Source organism: Cibotium barometz, chromosome 45 (genome assembly GCF_041138505.1).
Source record: "Cibotium barometz isolate CiBa-2024 chromosome 45, ASM4113850v1, whole genome shotgun sequence".
Taxonomy (NCBI): domain Eukaryota; kingdom Viridiplantae; phylum Streptophyta; class Polypodiopsida; order Cyatheales; family Cibotiaceae; genus Cibotium; species Cibotium barometz.
The window spans coordinates 8,529,895-8,550,697 of NC_141090.1; the positions used below are offsets into that span (position 1 = coordinate 8,529,895).

Consider the following 20,803-nt stretch of genomic DNA (forward strand, 5'->3'; position numbering starts at 1 on the left):
CATTGTAACTCCATCTTTGGATACAATATGACCCAAATAATGAATCTCTGAAAGGAAAAACTCACTTTTCTTGGCATTAATGAAAAGTTTATGCTTCCGCAACTCTTCGAATACTGTGACCAAATGAGTTCTGTGTTCCTGCTCATTCTTGGAGAAAACCAAGATATCATCAAAGAAGACTCCTGTGAATTTACGATGGGGTCGGAATATCCTATCCATCATACGATTAAAAGTAGCAGGACCATTGGTGAGACCAAAAGGCATTACCAAAAATTCATATAGTCCGAAGGCTGTCCTAAAAGCAGTTTTATGGACATCTTGTGGCACCACTCGTATCTGGTGATAACCACTCTTCAAATCAAGTCTGCTAAAGCAAGCTGAGCCATCAAGCTTATCCAAGATATCATCAATTCGCGGAATTGGGAATCTGTTCTTGATGGTAAGCTTGTTTAAAGCTCTATAATCCACACACATACGGAATGATCCGTCCTTCTTTTGAACAAGAAGCACAGGAGAGCAATAAGGTGAGGAACTGGGCTGAACCAAACGGTATGCGGGTTTGTTAGAAGGAGAACTACCTGGCACAAGATCTATGCGATGATCTTTGGGCCTTTGGGGAGGTAATTCACCTGGCAATGAATCAGCAAAACAGTCGTTGAATGCATAAAGAAAATTCAACCTATCATTAGACATAGCATCCACATTTTGATGATTTGGCACAAGGCTATCACGAACAAACACCAAGTACGCTGAAAGACTCTTTTTCATTGCTTTATTAATTTGGATGTGTGATACAAGTGGGATGGAATCCCCTTCTTTGCCAGCATCAATAAAATGCATGCGGCCTTTATGCATAAAAGAAATCATATTAGACTTGTAGTCTTTGCGGGACTCAAGCCTATGGTGCCACGGCTTGCTCAACAATACATCACATCCATTCAGTGGAGCAACTAGGAAATGTTCATTATCAAGGTAGCCCTGGATATGGATGCGCAACTTCCCTATCAATGGGGTAACCTGCACCTCTTTACCAATAAATGCAGCTTTGGCTTCAATCTGAGGTCCCATGTTCTCAACCTCAATACCCAATGCAGCTGCCATTTGCATAGAGATGAAGTTGTCAGTTACACAGTCATCAAACATGAATAAGGCGGGCTGATCCTTGATTTGCCCCCAAGCCTTGCAAACCATTCGCTCTTTTGCATCATGACTTGTATTTCCTTGCACATCAGGAACTGCATGTACATTAGCCTTGGTCTGCTTGTCCACGTGCTTTGGTTTGCGGTCAGGGCACTGTCTAAACATGTGCTCTTTACTACCACAAGAAAAATATTTTCCATCCTTAGCATATTGCTCTCTTTGCTCCGGAGTTAAGCCGAATTTGTTCTTCCTTGGGCCCTGATCTTTAGATGTGTTATTTTCAGCTTTACCACCCTTGTAGGTCTCCCGGAAGTTCTTTTTAGGTGGTTGTCCACCCTTTTGTTGCTGATTTGGGACAGCCTTGCCCTTCCCCTTTGAACCTCCTTGATCCTGTTTAATCTTGAGCACCAATTGCTCCGTAGCAAGAGCAGAAGCTGTGAGCTGTTGCAAAGTATGTTTCGGGTGCAATTCAATGCCCGATCGATATGCTGGTTGCAGTCCAGAACGAAACTTCCTCTTTCTTTCATCCTCAGTGATTTACATAAAGGGAGTCACTTCCAACAACACTTTCCAGAACTTGTTAACATACAGTTGCATGCTTTCATTGTCTCTTTGCTCCAACCTGTCCCACTTTTGAGTGTGAGTTTGCTCCGCATTCGGTGGCAAAAACTGAGCATAGAATCTGTCTTTAAATTCCTTCCAAGTGGAAATGGGATCCTTGGTGATCTTTTCAGTGATCCACCAATGAGCAGCAGTCCCTTTCAAAAACATGCTAGCATGGCGTACCTTTGACTTTTCAGTAAAGTCCTCATCGCTAAAAGCAATGTCGAACTGTGTCACAAATGCTAACACTTTAGAAGCATCATGTTCACCATGAAAGACATCAAACTTAACAGATTTGTCACCTGCTTTGAATTCCTTGAGCTTTCTGGCATGAGGCTCATGGTCTTCTCTTTTTCTTTTCCCCTTATCCAACGGGGCAGCCCTATGTGCATTGGCTCTATAGGCCGTCGTAGAAATTTCATGAGACACGGTGGCATGTGCTCCACGAACTTGAAACTCAGATGCATGTGACTTACCTGCATAAGGCAGTGTCTCTCCATGAGACAACTCAGAAGGCAAAATTTTTCTAGTAGCAGACCTGTCACCCTTACCAAGAGATACATGTCTTGAATACATGTGACTTTCATGCCCTCCATGAGCACTGGCATACATATATCTGTCAGGCTTAGTACCTTGTGGAGAAGATGCATATCGAGAGGTGACTGTCACCTCTTCCTTTTGCATAAAAGATTTCAGCCTTTGAGATGCGGGATCTCCATGCTTCAAACGAGGTGGATTTCTGAATTTCAACTCTCCGTCATCCCCCTCTTTAATATCACCTTTGCGGAGAAGGTAGGCAAGTGCCAACTCCCTTGGTTTCTTGCCCACTTCCCGTGCCATTGATTCAAAAGTTACATCTACCATTGCATCAGCCTTCCTGGCTTCAATAGCACTTTGCACATGGGGATCTTCATGCAAAAACTTTAACTCTTGCTCTTGAGCCCGTCAAGTGGGAAGACTCCGTTGGACACCCACACGCTTTAATAGCACAACTTTAAAACCACAATTTGAAATGGACAACTTAATTCAACTTGAAATTGAAATGAAAATGAAATGGAAAGATGGACACCAGCACTGGGGCCGGAACGGGCTGACCCCCCCCTCAATATATGATATATTTATTGGGAGTATTTAATAAATGCAATGCTCCATGGGTTCCAAGAACCAGATGATGTCCATGTACATATGAAAACAGTACCAAACAAATAGATTTGAAGTTGACGTTTGAAGTAGACGCTCGAAGCAGAATGACCACTAGTGTGGTCCAGTCTCTACGGTCCTGTGCTTTCACTGGACTCCGCGGAGAGCGCCTCACTGGTGTTCTGAGACCACGCACAAACAGATGCTCTGCACCGAACGGGTGTTGGCCGTATAGGGAGTCGGGAATCTTTTATCAGATTTAACACAAAATACTTTTACTTAAATCTGAAATTCACTTACTTGTGGATGACAGAAGGAAATCCAATACCCCTGTGTGCAATTACTTGAGAGAAACACCGAGACACAGCATGTTGAGAGAAGTAGTTGCTGTATGGAGGTGACACACAGCTTGTATGGTTACCCAGCTACAATGGAGAAGGGATAGCAACTTTCAGCCACCGGCCTATAGCACACAGTTGGAGAGGACTCACAGCACACAGCTGCTCTGTTGAGATGGAGGCGCCCGCAGTAGTCAGAGGAAGCAACGCCTGTAGAGGATGCAACCTGCGCAGCCGCCTGCTTGTGTGGTGGGCAGCCCACTTGGACAACCAGCACAGCCCACAGCAGTAGGGATTTGCAATCGCCAGCAAAAGGTACTGAAGTACAGCCTGTCAGCAACCGCCTTGGAGCAGAAGCGTATATAGTTCAGCAGCCGCCTGGGAGCATGGGGAGGTGCTTTCGCTGCAGCCTGTAGTGCAGAGGATAGGGCAGCGCAGCCTGCAGTTGTGCAGCCGCCTGCTGATGGAACCACAGCCGCCTGGTAGGGGGGGGAGAAGCAGCCGTACAGTAGCATGCGCAGCCTGTATGGGAGAGGCAGCATGCGCAGCAGTCTTGTTGCAGGTGGAGCGCACAGCCTACTGGAAAAGCATGCGCAACAGTCTCAGCCGCCTGGGAGTAGAAGCGTAAGAGATGGTCGCCAGTTATTTTTCTCCACGATGCTGGTGGAAGCGGGTGATGTCTACGCTGGAGGAGAAGGCCATTCTTTTAATAAAATTAAAGTGGAGTTCAACCTTAGTGTTGGCTGGCTCCCCACGATTTGCATGTGGGTGGCCAGTTCTAAGGTGGGTTGGGTAGGTGCCCATGCACCCACCCCCACACACACTTAAGTGGGGCTCCCCACCTTGGCCCCTAAGTGGGTGCCCAAAGGGGGTGCCCACTTTTAAGTGTGTGTGAACATTAAACCTTATAAAACAAAGGGTTAGAATATGAAACATTAAAACAACATGTGCAATATACTTACCACTTGTTCACATGCACCAAAACTCGTCAAAATACAGAGTAGACTTCACGACTCACTGGCAGGCGTCCCCGCTCAGTAAGTAACACGTCAAGCAGGCAAACACAAAAATACAAGTCATGCGAAAATACTTTCAAACATGCAGAACATGTGTGCATGTGCAAAAAGTAACATGGACATATCTCCCGTTCATGGAACAAGTACAAAATATCTGTCGGCACAAAAATGGCACGACGTAAAACATAAAAACCTAGTCTTCCTATGGAGTGACAGTCCCATAGGTAAGACACTTCGAGGCACGAGTCTCTCTATAGTGTGACAGTCCCATAGGCAAAACACGGCACGAATACTGGCTCTTCCATGGTGTGGCAATCCCATGGGTCGAACACAATCCAGGTCATACACGGGTGGCACCAGTCTGGCTCCCGTCCATACGACACCATCCTGCTAACACACGGGTGGCACCAGTCTGGCTCCCGTCCATGTCAGCAAAATACTGGCCTCTTCACATGAGACACCGGCCTGGCCTCAAGTGAACGAGACGCAAAAACTGGAGATGGACCAAATGGTCGGCCAATTGGTGACAGCGGGCAATCTACATGTGAACAATTCTCTCTCTCTCTTTGTGAGAAGGCCGACGGCCAGGACTACAGGACAGCAGGTCTCTCTTTCTCCCATCTTCTCTCTCTCTCTTTTCGTGAGTTGTTGGACTGGAAGGGCAACACCCGAAGCTACACTCCGGCTGTAGGCAAGAAGATCATCTCCCATCATCGCAGGACCTTCTCGTGCCAGCTCAGTTTTACCACCTTGAGCACCATGTCACAGCGGCCCATGAGGGATGTATTGGGGTGATATGAGAGCTCTCTGCTCATGTACCTAGATCAGATTTTAAAGTTCTAGATTTTTTGTTATCTTTCTTTATTACTATTTTGTACCCAGGATGATGTACCTCATGGATATGATGTAACCTTTTGGTCTCATAAGTCATTTTGGCCTTTTGAAGACGTTAATACAACTTTCTTTCTTCTTTCCTCTCTCTCTCTCTCTCTCTCTCTCTCTCTCTCTCTCTCTCGGTCTTGGTGAAGATAGAGATTGAGGCAAGGATGATGGCTGCTCTGGTCACACGCATGCGAGCCTAAGGTGTACATAGCTTCTCTTTCTTCCAGTCAAAGGGCTGTTCAGGGGTTCTTCTCTCGGTTCCTTGTGAGAGGAGGAATTTGCAGCCCAAAAGGGCAGAAACAGGAGCAACAATTGAATGATTCAAGAAGGGTTCATGGACTGTTTCATGGCTGTCTTTGGCTACGTGCATGGGCAAATTGACCGTGTTTACAGGGCCTCATGGATGTACTATCTTGGCTGATTAGAGGTGAATAACAGTGTGGTGTTTTGGGGCACAGGGCTGTGTGAAACCTGTATGCTAAGAGGTCCAGAGGATTGGAAGTTTGGGCAAGCATATGTATAAGCCATGAATGGCCATGATGTATTCAGTTAAACTCTTCCATTGAATTTGAATAAAGAAATACCGAAAGGGGCGCCAAGCTTTGGGGCCAACAAGTGTCGCTGTTCTTTTTGTGTAGGAGCACTCTAGCTCCCTTTTATCTGTCTTATTTGCTGGATTACAACTATGTTTGGTTTCATTTATACCAGAGGCCAGTTTCACGCTACCCATTTATGTCACCACTTGCTGGGCCTACTCTTTCCCCAGCTGCTCCCTGTCGTCCAGATGCAACACCGCCCATGCATTGCTAACCTGCTATTGCACATTGCTGTTCACCTGCACACTACGGTAACCGTCTACCAGCTGCCTGCCGCCGCCGCCTGCTGTCTCAAAGAAATCACGGGTGACCCTATTCCCTGCCGGAGTGCAAAAGGAGGCCCTAGCATGCTACCGATATTCCACCCTCCTCTCTCGATTGATCGGATCTCCGTGCGGGTGGCCTCCAACTCAGACTCCACCCACGGACTATCTAGGGTCTACTCTTGAAGCCGCTAGAGGGAGGCTAGGCCCCTGCCGAGGCTGCTCTCCTGATCTCTAAACATAGTGAGTTTGTCTTGAGCTACGCTCTGTATAAGGGAGCTGAACTCCTGAAGTCTATAGAGTCAAGCGTTTTTCCGCCTCTCCTGACCTAAAAGGGACTCCCAAATCTCCTCGATTCTTCTGCCAATCTCTGGGTCCTAGACCAAGTAGTCAGGGATGCAGGAAGATTATGAAATGGCAGCATACGTCTTGGACTTTAGCATCCTCTCTACCACTCCAAAAATGCCCCATCGCTCATCCAATGGATCGAACCAGTGGGTGATACTCCTTCCCGAGGCTAGGAAGCAGACATCACGGTGGAGCCATGATACACCTATTAGGGGGTTGGATGCAAGGTCGAATCCATGGTGCCATCTCGCGAAGAACGCTTGAGCGCCGTGTATCGCAATGGGACTTTGCTGCTTCACAAGATCAGCCACTGCAGGTGAATCAAACTCCACATGAGAGTAGCCAATCCCAAGAAAATAGATGCCGGTGATTTTTCCGGGCTCGCCAATGAGGGCTGCCTGGAGCAAATCCCAAATTGTCCCTACGATCTTGCAATCCAAAGAAGAGGCCGCGAGGAAGGACATTGTCAGAGCTAAAAGCTGGAGGTCCGCATCTGAAAATAGGCAGGGGACGGCGGCCGCAGCCGGGGATGACGGAGCGGCTGCCATGGAGTCGCCCTAGAAGGTGAAGACTAGAAGCGCCTACTCTTGACGGGCGCACACCAGCAACGGGGGGAAGCTCAAGCTCGAAAAACAAATCCTTAAAAAAGAGAAAGCATCTGTTTTATGCACGCAGCTCCCACCAACCCCACCCCCCAAAAAAAAAAAAAAAGGAAAAAGCCTGGAAAATGTACACCCCTTTTCCAAGCAATAAGGTAGGGAAACAAAGAAAAAGAAAAGAAAGCACCCATATTGCATTGATAAAGGCATCCACCATATAGGTTCTGAATCTTGTCACACAATTTGCACAACTATTCTTTTACGTTTCATGGTGTGGACATCATCAACATTAGTTAGTGAACCGAGGCGGGCATGCAGAAGAGGAATAAAAAGGGGGTTGATTCCTGTCAAAATAAGAAGTTTCCCCCTTGGTAACATTGTTTCAAAATGGCCACCCCACAACCTCATTCTCAGCACATTAGTGCAATGTCACTTAACATGCAAGGCACGCAACTGTGAGTTCCAGATTGCTATACCAAATAGTGAAGGAAAGCAAAGGCACATTGTCTTTCAACAAATGAGTTGTGCAGCTGCATTATATTAAAAAACAAATGCATAGAAGATATGGCTTGCTTGGTCAAATGTAGCAAAGACTTACGACGTTGAATTGACAAGCTGCATTACATGTCTCTCTGCAGTGCGGCACTGTTCTACTAGTTCTGTTATTACTTCATCGCTAAGAGCCTACATCCCACAGTCAAAAACACCATAAAAAACAATTACATACGTAATGCATGAAGCTAAACTTCTATCCTACTTTCCTGCTCTAAGTATTAAAAGAATCACTTTCAGTAGGAGGTGACATGCATTCGAATATAATCCAAACTATTTATGGAATGTGTAGACAAGTTAACTTCCAAAAGTACAACTCACTTGCTAGAACCAGGAAAAGAATGAGCAATGCCACCAAAATAAGAACGTTTGATGAAAATATATATGCACCTAATATCATACCCCCATGACCCCATCAGCAAGGTACAAGCTGCATAGCACACAATCTAACCTTGGTTTTCTCAAAGAAGTGTCTTTCTGCACATGCAGATGGGCCAGCACTCAGCCATGCAAGCATAAAAAGTGAAGTACCAGTATAAAGGTATGCGATATGGATCTTACATGCATATATGTGAGCATTCTGCGCTCTGCAAAAGTGCATGTGTACAAAACCAGAAAAGCATGCACCTTCATCATATAGATCATAAACAAAAAGTAAACCATCATCAGACAAACAATGCATCCATCACAAATCCATTCACACCATGAGGTTTTCCTTGTGGCGACCTGCTATCTTGGAGATCTTGGTTATTCACTTAATTAACAAGTTAAAAACCACAATGAAATGACGTAGGATGTCATCTAATGGCAAGCTCTTATATCAAGCTCAACATGAGAGTTTGGGTGTTGGCATCACTATATTCTTTTGTATCACGTGATTGAAGTTTAGAATCCATATCACTGTGACTGATGAAGGTTTGTTGGGTATGCTGGGTATTTCGGCGTTAGTTGGTGTGAACACCCTCCTTGGCTGTGAAGAGCCCTTACTTGGTTTTGGTCAAAAGATAAGGCTTGATGGCTATAAAAGAATGTACTTGGATGGTTCTATTAACATTGAGCATCATTTGATTTGTGCAATATTTCTCTCTTGTTTGCTATCACATCTCTATTCTCTCTCCCTCTTACTCTATCTATCTATCTCTGTGCACCAACTTGTCATGGCTTGAACCTCCATCTCTCTCTCTCTTTGCACATGCTCCACTCCTAGCATCGTGAATGCTAACATTTCTCCACACATGGAATGTCTCTTCCAGCATCCCCACAGCACCTCAGCATGGAACAAGGTCTAAACAGCCCTTCCCCAAGCACCACAATGATGAAGATGATAAAGATATAAAAACCTGAAAACAGGCTGCTGGTACAGGCTACAGTGCACATAGAAGGCAGTACAGTATGCTGAAGGTGTCGTACAGCAGTTTGGTTTGTCCATAGGTGTGCCAGTACATCAAGCAAGTTATGTCCATACAAGAGGCCAGTATTAAAAACTGAGGCAATTAAGAAGACAAGGGTATACCTAGATGAATCCACAAACATGCCCAAATTCACCTTATAAGAAAGCGAAATTTATAACCTCGTGGTAGTCAACCACAAGACAATAAACCATCAACTCCATCATGCATAGTATGGACTAGATACTAACATAACATCATCAGTGCCTAGTAGTGGGTGTAGAACTTGGTATTAATATATGCTCCCACACACACACACACTTTTTTTTTTTTGTAATGATTATTTCGATTACTAGTGGGAAACCTTAGAATGAGGAAAACCCACAAAAAGCATCATATACAAGAAATGCCAGAGTTCATAGTGAACAGGGGCATGATCAAAATATATCCGTGAAAAGGCTATACAATGATGGGTCAATCTCATGTAGAGAGAGACAATCATAAAGGGATTGATGTAAAGATTCTTTGAAATAGTGAAAGGCTTGAATGGGCGGCTCACCAAAAACAGCCCGATTCCTGGAGTACCAAATCGTCCACATGGCCCAGTAACGAAGCCAATCAAAAAAGGCCCTATACTGTCTGAGAGCAGGAGAAAAAATACCAAACAACCAAAAATGTTTCCCAAAAGAAGCAAAAGGGAAACGAGCTCGAAGAAGAGCCGTTATATGATCCAGCAAAAGTTTAGTTGCATTACAATTCCACATCAGATGGAGAATTGTTTCATCATGCGCTCCACAAACACAACAATCTGAAGATGTCACATGGTGCCTTGCCAGGAAAGAGCCAACTGGCAGAACAGCCAATAGACATCGCCATAGAAAAAGCCGACATTTTAACGGCATCTTACTGCTCCATATCATCCTGAGCCTTTTCTTCCACCAAGCCAAAGGCTTATGCATTCTCCAAGCATCATTTGCATAATCATGAACCCAAATTTCAGGAAGGAGAAAGCCATAGACTGTATGCACCGAGAGCTGTAGCAGAGACAAAGGACCACGAGTAAGTATGGGCCTATGCAAGCTCCAATCGTGCAACCTATCCGACTCTTCAAGAGCGGGAAGAGGCTCAAAAGGGGCCAACAAACTCTCAATCTTTTCCCATAGGGGACGGTAATGATGACTTAGGCCAAATTTAGGACAAGCATCTATAAAAGACAGAACATGGCCACTATCATCTAGCACATCTGCAATGAAATAGACACCCTTTTTGGCAAGGAAATAAGCTTTTCTAGGCTCTTGCACAGCCAAAGGTCGCTCAAAAACTCTACTCCAATGAATGCTTTCCAAACGCAGTGAATTACAGTTAGTATTCACTCGAGGAGTCCAGCTGAGAAACTGTGTAAGCTTTTTCCATGCCAAAATTAACTTTGTGGAGAAAGGACAACCAGCAATCTTGCCTTCAAAATGGCCAAACACAGCATCCCAATGCGTGATGGTCCAGTTGCCAAACGATTTAGTGGACATCTCAACACACATATCTGCCAACATAATCGCCCAAGGCTGCCTCTGAGATACAAATTCCAACAGCAAGGTGGACTTTCGTGCCAATGCATGAAAGTGTATATTAAGGATGTTCAAGCCTCCATGCTGTTTGGGACTACATAGCTTCTTGAGCGAGAGAAGGTTAAGGCCCCTCTTAGCATGTTTGGTTTTCCAAAAAATGCTCATGGCTGAAGACATAAAACGATCAATGTCCACTTTTCTCCACATTATTAGTGGCAAAAAGAATTGAATATATGCCATGACAATAGCCTGTACAATCCTTAAACGAACATGCAATGGCCATGTAGAAAGCTTCCAGTAATTAAGTTTCTGATTCAACCGTTGCATCACCCATTAAGTCATTTGCTGATTAGAAATATGCCATCCCAATGGGTAGCCCGAGTGTCTGACTACATGCATTTGTGAAGGAATTTCACCTGGCCAAATTAAACTATGCCAAGACCGAGCATCAAGAGCCAAAAGTTTAGATTTCTGAAAGTTAACATAAAGGCCAACAGCTTGCCCAAACAGCTCTAGTGCCTCCATTAATCTTTGCACATCCGATTGCGTATTGCGGGGCATACAAAAAGAATCATCAGCATACGCCTGTGCTAAAAATTGTTTGCCATTCGGCAGTTGCAATCCATGAAGCACATCGGAAGCTGTCAAATGATCTAGATATGTAAGCAAAGGATGAGTAGCCACAGCATATAGCAACGCACTCAGAGGGCAACCCTGTCTTACAGATCGTTCTAATTTCCAAGGGTCGTTAATCCGAGAGCCAAGTATCAAAGAAGCATCACTATCACTGTAGAGGAAGTACACAACACGTTGCAACTTTAAACCAAAGCCCAACTGGGCCATAGTCATGGCAACAAAGTCCCAGGAAACTGTATCAAAGGCTTTTTCAATATCAATCTGAAGCACAAGTACATCCTGTTTAGTATACTTGGCATATTCCATACCAATATATGCATTAGCCAGATTGTCATTAATCTGCCTACGAGGAATGAAACCATATTGAGCAGGATGTAATCCATCATGCAGAAAACCTTTAATTCTATTCGCCAGCATTTTAGTAACCAATTTATAAATAACTGGCATAAGAGTGATAGGACGCCAATGCGAAAAGGATTCACAAAGATGTCTTTTAGGAAAAAGCTTGACTAATCCTTGCTTCCAAGACATTGGCAAACAGTCATCTTGCCATGCTTTATTGATCATGAATAAGATCACCTCTTCCAGAAAAGGCCAGAAGGCAATAAAAAATTCCAAAGTCAAACCATCCCAGCCAGGTGATTTGCATTTACCCATCGAACGCAAGGCTTCCTTTAATTCCTCTTCTGAAAAAGGTTCCTCTAATACCATTGCATCGGCGGGCGAGATAATAGGTTGCACATATTGCAAAAGTTTACAACGGGCCTCTAAAACCTCTGGAGAAACTTCCGAGTTCGAGGCAAAAAGAGAAGAGAAATAGCATTTAGCCAAGTCAGCCAACTCTTGCATAGAATCAGACCATTGGCCATCTGACTTTTTAACTCTGCGAATATTCTCTTTCTCCCTGGACTGATGCAAACTTTTGAAAAATTGTTTAGAAGAGCAACCTTTATCCAGCAATGCCCTTTGACGAGAGCGAACCATCCACTTTTGTAATTTACGCTGCTCGTTTAGCATAATAACATTCTTTGCCTGCAATAAATTATCTTGCTCACATTGTAGGAGAAGCCTTTGTTGAGCAGTAGCAGTGAGGCATTCACATGTTTGTTTTGCCTGCAAGACTGCTTCACGAATATCATGCATATAAGACCGCCCATAGTCAATAATCACAGCTTGCATGCGATGAACAAAATGGAACCACGCAATATCAATGTCCTCATAAATCTGATGGTAAAGTGGTACCAAAGCATAGAGAACCATTTCTTTAAAATGATCATGTTGCAAATAGTTATGATTTAAGATGAGCAGTCGAGCCCGGGAAGCCAAAAATTCATCACATGGCATATCAAAATATAGTCCCAGCCATAAGGGGGCATGATCTGAAAGACAGAGTGTCCGATCTATCCACATTTTACAGATAAAATCATCAAATTGATCCGCATGGAGTAAATACCATCTATCCAATCGGGTCCAAATATGTTTAAAAGCATTATGATTAAAAGTGAACCCTGCATCATGTGGACATACATGGCACCATAAATCCAAAAGACTATGATTAGATATAAGATCCTCCCATGCTGATCTTTCTGTCCCAAGCATATGTATGCGGCCAGTGGAACTATACTCTGGAGAAGGAACATTATTAAAGTCACCACATATAAAAGCATTATGTAACCAAGGATAATCATCAATCTCTTTCCAAATTTGAGCACGATGTAAAGAGCGCTGAGGAGCATAAACTGTGGCAAATTCAAAAATTTGGCCATATAGACAACATTGAACCACCATCCATCGTCCATTCATATCATGTACCACTATAGGCTGTAGCTCATGCCGAATTAGCATTGCAGTCCCTGAGAAGTTTCGAGAACCGGCATAAAAAATGTCATATCCAGCAAAATGACCATCCTGACCCGTCATTGCATGCTGATTATGCTCTTGCAAGCAAACTATATGTGGATGCATCTTATATACATAATGCCAAAACTGCCTCCATTTATTATGATCACAGAGGCCTCTAGTATTGTAAGAAAAACATTTTATTGGAGCATTAAACATGATATATATACAGATTATGTACAATGCAGAAAAAACATAAGATCAAGTGTCTGACATGTCTTCTGTGGGATCAGACCCCGAAGGCTGACCCTCATGCATTAAAATATCCGCATATTTAGGGGCCGAGTCCATGCCCGATGGACCACCTCTGACAATGTCCGACCACAACTTTGAGACCGAAGAAGAAAGAAACGGTGAATTTGAAGTACTAGCATGATTAGTGACTGTCCAGTTTCTTGTTAAAAGAGACTGACGACGAGGTACGACAGTCTTTTTTAAAGTTTGCAAATCATGCTGCTCTTTTCCTTTTTCCTTCTGAGAAGAAGAGGAAACCCCTATAACACTTGTAGAAGCAACCATTTTGGCCTTTCCCTTGTCTTTACCTGCCTGCCCATTGCGAGGAGCCTGTCTAGTAACCTCCTTGTTTTGAGTCACGTCATCCTTTACTATAGTAGGCATTACAGCCGCAGGCGGAGGAGGATGCAAAACTGTGGGGCATTCAGAGGCCATATGACCAAATTTATGGCATGCAAAGCAGGCACCTGCAAAAACTCCCCATTTCAGTTTAAAATAACGTGCCCCCATTCCTTTAACATCCTCTACCTCAATAGCCAAAGCAGACGGACGATCCTTATCAGTGTTCCACAGAATACAAAATCTGTTCTTGTTCCCTGTAGGTCGAGGTGGGCATACCACTTTCCCCAAAGCAGCCGCAATTTCTGGCAGTTGTTCCCTAAGATATTCTGGGAAATCAACCACCTCAACCCAAACTGGACATCGATGCTTTATCAAAGATTGATAATCCTTGGTCGGGGACCAAGGAAGCACATGTACCAATTGCGGACCAAACATCAAGGGGGAAGCTTCCAGCATAAGTTGCTTATATTTAGCATCTGCAAGCAACACATCATAAAATCCACGAGCAGCAAAGTGCACCCCATCCACAAAAGAACCGCCCACAATGGATTGAATCCATTGGGCTACATCTTGAGCCGACGGCATACGTCCCGGAAAAAAGATTATAATGCCCCTTTCAGAATATTTCTTAAGAGGGGACACAATCGAGGGAAGCTTAATTTTGAAATTAAACACAGGAGGGGGATCCGACCATTTTTGCCTGCTTTCCACAAAATCATCATATAATGCATCAAAGACAAATTGTGCATCCTGTGATTCTTGCTGCACATCAGAAATATCTTTTGCAAGATGTCTCCTCTTGTTAATATCAACCGAATTATCCCTTCGTGAATATGTCAACTGCTCCGTAGCCAATTAATGCACACAAAATAGTCACAGAACTGAAAGTAGATTATGCAAGGACCCTGTAAATCTTGAAAGCCTGAACTGCGATCTAAATTGAACTTGAAAAAAGCTTTGAAAACCTGTACTGTAAACTGGATTGAGAAGCCTGTGGGAAACTTGAAGATGCAGGAGAAAGAAACAGCGACTGTATACACAAAACCACCAACTGTATACAGAAAAGAAGGGCAACGGGATGGCAACACTCACACACCTGGACGCACACACACACACACACACCCACTCACACACACACACACACACAGCAAAGCTTGAAAAATACTGAGCGCGTCAGATTGTGTCAGCGCGTCAGAGTGCGTCAGAACGCGTCAGAGTGTGTCAGAGCGCATCAGAGCGCGTCAGATTGCGTCAGAATTCAGAGCCGAGCAGATACTCCTCCTCTCTCCCACGGCGACACACTCCACCACACACCGCACACTCACACACACACACGAACGGAACACACACACACACACACACAGTTCACTACACACACACACACACACACACACACACACACCGCCACACACACACACACACACACACACACACACACACCCCACGCCATAGTTGTCACGGTACGAAAATACGATACCGTACGGTACGATACCGTACGGGAATATTCGGTACGATATGAAATTTTGGGATACGGTACGATAAAATACGGTTTTTATTTTTTACACTTACAAGCTATGGAGCTTCAAGCTTGAATGTGAGGGAAGGTTGGGAGGGGAGGAGTCTACAGTGCTTGAGAAACCAGTACATGGATATGTGTCTCTTCCGGTTGGATCTCCCCATTGTCTCCAAAAAAGAACCTGGATGGGTAATGCAATACCAAAGGTCTCCCAGTGTAGCGTTTATGACTAAGGGACCGTCCTTGCACAAATACGAGGAGTGCATCTAGGGTGATAAGTTTAGGGACTCCTCTCTAGATCAAAATGGCCATGTCCAAATGTTCTCCCTTGTGCATAACTTGAGAATCTAATTGTCTAGCCTACCTATACCAGGGATCCCCAAGTGATGTAGCAAGATTCTCTCATCCTACCAATCAAGTGTACACTACCAGTCTACCTCGCCAGATTTTTTAGGTCTCTCCACAACCCCATATGGACTACTTAGTACTGAGTGGCACGAAAGTTGCGAAGTATTGCGAGCATTTGGGATCTTCGTAAAGCAGGGTTTCTATTTTTTTTTAGCATTTGGAATTTTTTTTTCAAGGAAAAAAATTTGGGGGGGGGGGGGGGGGGGAAAACTAACTCGTACCGTACGATATCGTACGTATTCGTAAGGTATCGTACCGTACGACTCGTACGTACGAACAGGTTCGTACGCGTACGAGAAACAACTATGCCCCACGCTAAGGTAGTTGATAGGGCATATGCACCACTAAAGATAGAAGGAGTTAACACAATATCAATTGGCTGCAACTTGGACGAAAACTTCACAATGTGAAATTTGCATGTCCGCTATAGGGGTACCTCCCTGTACTGGTAGACCTTCCAAAGGGCTCACTATCTTTCCATGGCAAGTTTGCCAAGTGCTGCACAGCCCCGTTCACTTCAAAGGCTGCCCATGCACCTGGTGGATTTTTTATTGTGTCGACACTATATTAATGCGAGAGGTGCCCATTTTATTATAAGACATGCACTTTGTTTTTTCATGTGTGCACACTCCATCATAGTATTAACATGATAATGAAAACTAATGTTTTTTTCAGGTTTACCCTTACCACCTACAAAACCCATGTGAATCTGCCTCTTAGCCCCAAACACAATCAAGCATGTGTGTCTTGGAACTCCAAGGTGCCCTTGGGTCCTATTCACAAGCAATAAACATGAGGAATGTCCACATAGTAGAACATTTTGATGTGCACTAATCATTTCCATTCATCAAGCACGCAGAGTGTGCATTCATAAACAGATGGTTAAGGACAATCTCCTATCTTCCAAAGCTTATCATCGTTATAAACTGCTGCTAATTTTCTACAAGGAGACACAACATACGAGATTATGGACGCAGTCCGCGGGATTCAGCCCATCAAAGACCTCGCCGTGCAGGCAGTGCAGAGTAGTGCTGTGAAGCCTATTTCCAACTTTAGGAACTTGTCGAGTCTAACTTGCAACCAAACCTTTGTGACGCAAAATGAGGAGGAGGATGCAGAGCATGAGGGGGTAGTACAAGAAGACCCAAAGGACATGGCTCTCTTTGCAAATCAAGGCATCTAGATTCATCACTGTTGTTCTATTTTCAGCTTTTAAGTATATACTTGTAATTTGTTTTGTGATGCATTTGCACATTGATGCATTGTAGCTCTATGAAAACAATATGAAGGCTTTTGAAATCTGGAGTATGGAATGAGTATCACTCCCTTGAATTATGACTCTAGAGTCTTGAGTCATGGATGGTTCTTTTTTTCTTTTGAATTTACAGCTGAATTCTCGAATGTTTCTATATCTCTCCTTCTAGGCTCCCGACATGGCGTTTTCCCATTTCAGCCACTCAAATTTGTCTTTTCTGTTTCTACTTTCAATGTTTCCGATACTCTTCACAATTGGTCTCCCTCTATTCGCAATTGAGCTGGCCTGCTCCCCCCTGCGCACCTGTCCTAGCCCCCCCTTGAGCCCGTCGCCTGCCCTCAGCACCCCCCCTCCTCCCCCCGCGGTGCCGGCTCCCCTGCTCCGTGCGCAGCCACCCCCCCTCTGCCTCCCCCCCCCCAAAAAAAACCAGCCTCCTTCCCGCCTCCTCTTCCCTGTTTTCGTCCCTTCACCAGCCCCCCAGCGCCTCTTGTCCCCTCCTTCGTGCCCCCTCAACCTGCCTCAACACCCCACACGCCTGTTCCTGGTCCTTTTCTGCCCACCACGCAGCCTGGCAGGCTGTGTACCGTCGGCCCCTTCCTTTAGTGCTACCTCTCTCTCTCTCTCTCTCTCTCTCTCTCTCTCTCTCTCTCTCTCTCATTATGCCACGAATACAGAGGAGATAGAGGATGGAGAGGAGGTAGAGGAGGTGGAGGAGAGGGAGGAGACCAGAGGAGCTACATCACCATACAGTGCGTTCACAGATGAGATTACACAGTACCTCAGACTGGGAGAGGTCTTACTAGTGGGAGACTTCAATGCCAGGACAAGGAGCAAACAGTGCACTGCATATGATTTCGAGGGAGATCCCATACAGCTACCTACTTTAGAGGACAAGGACTGCTCAAAGATAAAACCGAGCTCTAATTCGTCAGAAGAGGAGGAAACACGAAATTGAACAATATTGGGAGTTGTACCAACTGTTTTTGAGCACTAACTCAAAAGAGGCTTGGAGGCGGTTTTGTGAGCCGCGACCACCCACACCCATCATTGATCCGACCACCTGGCATGATTATACAAAGTCCCTCTACCATGTACCAGATCAGCCCCCGTTACTCTCTCCACCCGATCCTCGACCAACCACCTCTACTTTTTTCACTTCGAGTATGGTAGAGAAAGCTCTTAAGAGGCTACATCATGGGAGATCTGCAGATCATACAGGGATACGAGGTCAGCACTTCTCTTATGCCTCTAGCACCATAGTTCCTTTCCTTGCACATCTCTTCAACAAGGCACTTGTAGAGGGCTTCCCACACACATGGAGCATGAATATCATTACCCCCATTCACCAATCAGGTGACCCAATGGACCCCGGGAACTACAGGACTCTCATGGTTGGCCATATTATGGCCAAGATATATGGGTCACTACTTGAGACAGCGCTCAGCTCTCTAGCTGAGAGAGAGGGTCTCCGTGCTCCAGGACAAGCTAGGTACCGCAGTAACTTATGTACACTAGATACTTGGGGAGCTTGATTGAGCAAGCCGAGTCACGAGAGCAGAGACTCTATTGTTGCTTTGTTGATTTCCACAAAGAATTGGACACAGTACGAGACCGGCTACTACAGAGATTGCAGACCCTTGGGGTGCCTTCAGACATGATCTAGGGGATCATTGCTTTATATGAGAGGGTGACGGGACGAGCCAGATGCCCAGGTGGTCTGTCAAAGGAGATACATAGCACTTAGGACTGCCCACTCTCCCCGACACTCTTTGGCCTGTACACACAGATGAGGTCACGGACTTCATAGACAAAGGAGGAGGGAGTGGAGCATCACTCTCAAGGGTTTTGGTCACTTTATTACTCTATGTGGATGACATCATTCTGATATCTGACTCACAGGAGGGACTACGGTGCCACATGGACGCCTTGGATGATTTTGGTACACAGAGAGGCCTTTCAGTGAGAAAACCAAGGTTATGATCTTTCACACTTCCAGACGGGCTATGAAAGATACAATGATCACATATAGGGGCAGCCAGGTGGAGTTGACAGAATCATATGTAAACTTGGGTATTACCTTCACTAGTAATGGGAGCCGTTTTTCCATGAGACAGGCATCACAGGACAGGCTCACCCGAGGTTATGCTGCCCTTGCATTGATGGAGCGACAGTGTCATCAGGTTCACTTCCAAGAGCCTCGCACCAAAGGATGGCTATTTGACACCTTACCCCAGCTATGATGTATGTATATGTAGCACCCGTATGGGCCCTAACCTCTCCACATATGATTGTGTTGGATGGAGAGACCACAGATCCTCATGATCTCTAGGATGATTCACAGCAAACCATCAGTACCACATGAGAAACGCCGAGGTTTTAGAATTTTTTTCTAGAATTTTGCATTGCTAAAGTTCCAAAAAATAGGAACTTTTAACTTGAAAAACTTTTTTTTTTTTTGAGAAACCAAAAAAATCAGGAGTTTCTGAAACGTTTCGGGGTTTCTCACTCCTAAAACACGTTTTCATGTGACTATGACATGGATAGATCACCGCCCTTCCAATATGATGATGACTCCCCATACTTTACACTCTCCCGAGAGGAGAGGAATAGAATTCTAAGACAGGATTTGATCCAAATGCACACCAGGGAGACTTAGTCGGGTCCCCTTCTTCCCACCAAGATGCAGTACTACATAGATCATTTCCTTAGATTCACGGAGGATGGATTTGTCAGACGCCCAAGCTATATGGATGTACACACGTCTCACGCTACGAGGGTGAGTATTGGTATCAGAGTTCCCTCTCACTCTGTGGAGATTGAGGCAGGGAGAGCAACACGGACCCCTAGAGAGAACAGAGTATGCAGATTATGCCACAGAGAGGTAGAGACAGAGGAGCATTACATATGCAAATGCCATGTATATTATGAGATCAGAGGGAGATACCAAAGCTTGTTCAGAGAGGGCTTGGCCCACTTAGCCGAGTGATGGAGTATCCTAATAAGAGATGCTTAGGCCTTTTCCTCCTTGAGCTACACCGACATAGAGAGAAGCTTCTACAAGTGCAGAGCCAGAGATCCCAGCCACAGATCACCAGCTTCTTCAGGCCTATCACCAAGCCACATCCCTCTCCCTCTGTATCATCTACCTCCCAACGAGGGCTCACACTACACAGAGCCTCGGAGATCAGAGCTGCCAGAAGACCGCGACTACTCCAACACAAACCACCACTACTCCATCAGGCCCAGTCTGCCGAGATCCAGGCAAGATACCGTAGAGCTATGGAGGAGAGTCCAGAGGCTACACCAGGGGTACAACAAATGTGAGAGTCCTCGCCCCATGCCCCATGTATGATGTACTACACCCCACCATCTCCACTAGGTGGAATTAGTAGTATACCACCTATCATGATTGTACATCTATAGCATGCTAGACAGTGACTACATAGTGAGATGCATATGACTAGGATTAGCTTTTCATTTCAGTTTTTCTTTCCATGATACTCAAGACATAGACTTGTTGTATACTTTTCTTTCTCTTTCATCAGGTGCTTATAGCTTTCGGGGTTAGTTTTTCTGTGGGAAGTTTCGGCATTCTCTAGTCTAGTACCCCCAAGAGGACTCCATGGCAACTACTTCGTCATCCCCAACCGAGGCCATTGTCCCTTACCTCTCCTTAGATCTCTAGCTCTTTACTTCAACATTTGCCTCTTTCGAGGTCTCCACCTTGCTATGCAAGATTGTGGGTGGCCACCCAACGCACGGACATTACAAAGATCTGTTTATAGGCAAGCCTTCTCGACGTGCCTGGAAAGATCACAGACATTCATTCTCTTGGCCGCGGATACTACCAAGTGGAGATCGATTCACCTGCAACTTCAGATAGAGTCATGTAGCTGAGCCCCGTTGCACTGCGCAAGGCCCAAGCCTCTTTGTGAGGTGGCAGTAAGGCTTCGACCTACGCCTGGAAAGATCACAGACATTCATTCTCTTGGGCGCGGATACTACCAAGTGGAGATCGATTCACCTGCAACTTCGGATAGAGTCATGCAACTTAGCCCTGTTGCACTGCGCACGGCCCAGGCCTTC

The 20,803-nt window shown here is 45.1% G+C and overlaps 1 protein-coding gene across 4 annotated transcripts in view; it reads right to left on the reverse strand.

Annotated features, from left to right (window-relative positions):
- Positions 1-20,803, reverse strand: part of LOC147612387 (TOM1-like protein 8) — a 156,500-nt gene that overhangs the window by 28,550 nt on the left and 107,147 nt on the right. For all 4 annotated transcript variants that reach the window (XM_086783003.1, XM_086783007.1, XM_086783005.1 and 1 more), the window contains exon 8: positions 7,524-7,609. In XM_086783003.1, coding sequence (XP_086639129.1) covers positions 7,524-7,609 — 86 coding nt within the window. The remainder of the gene's footprint in view (positions 1-7,523; positions 7,610-20,803) is intronic.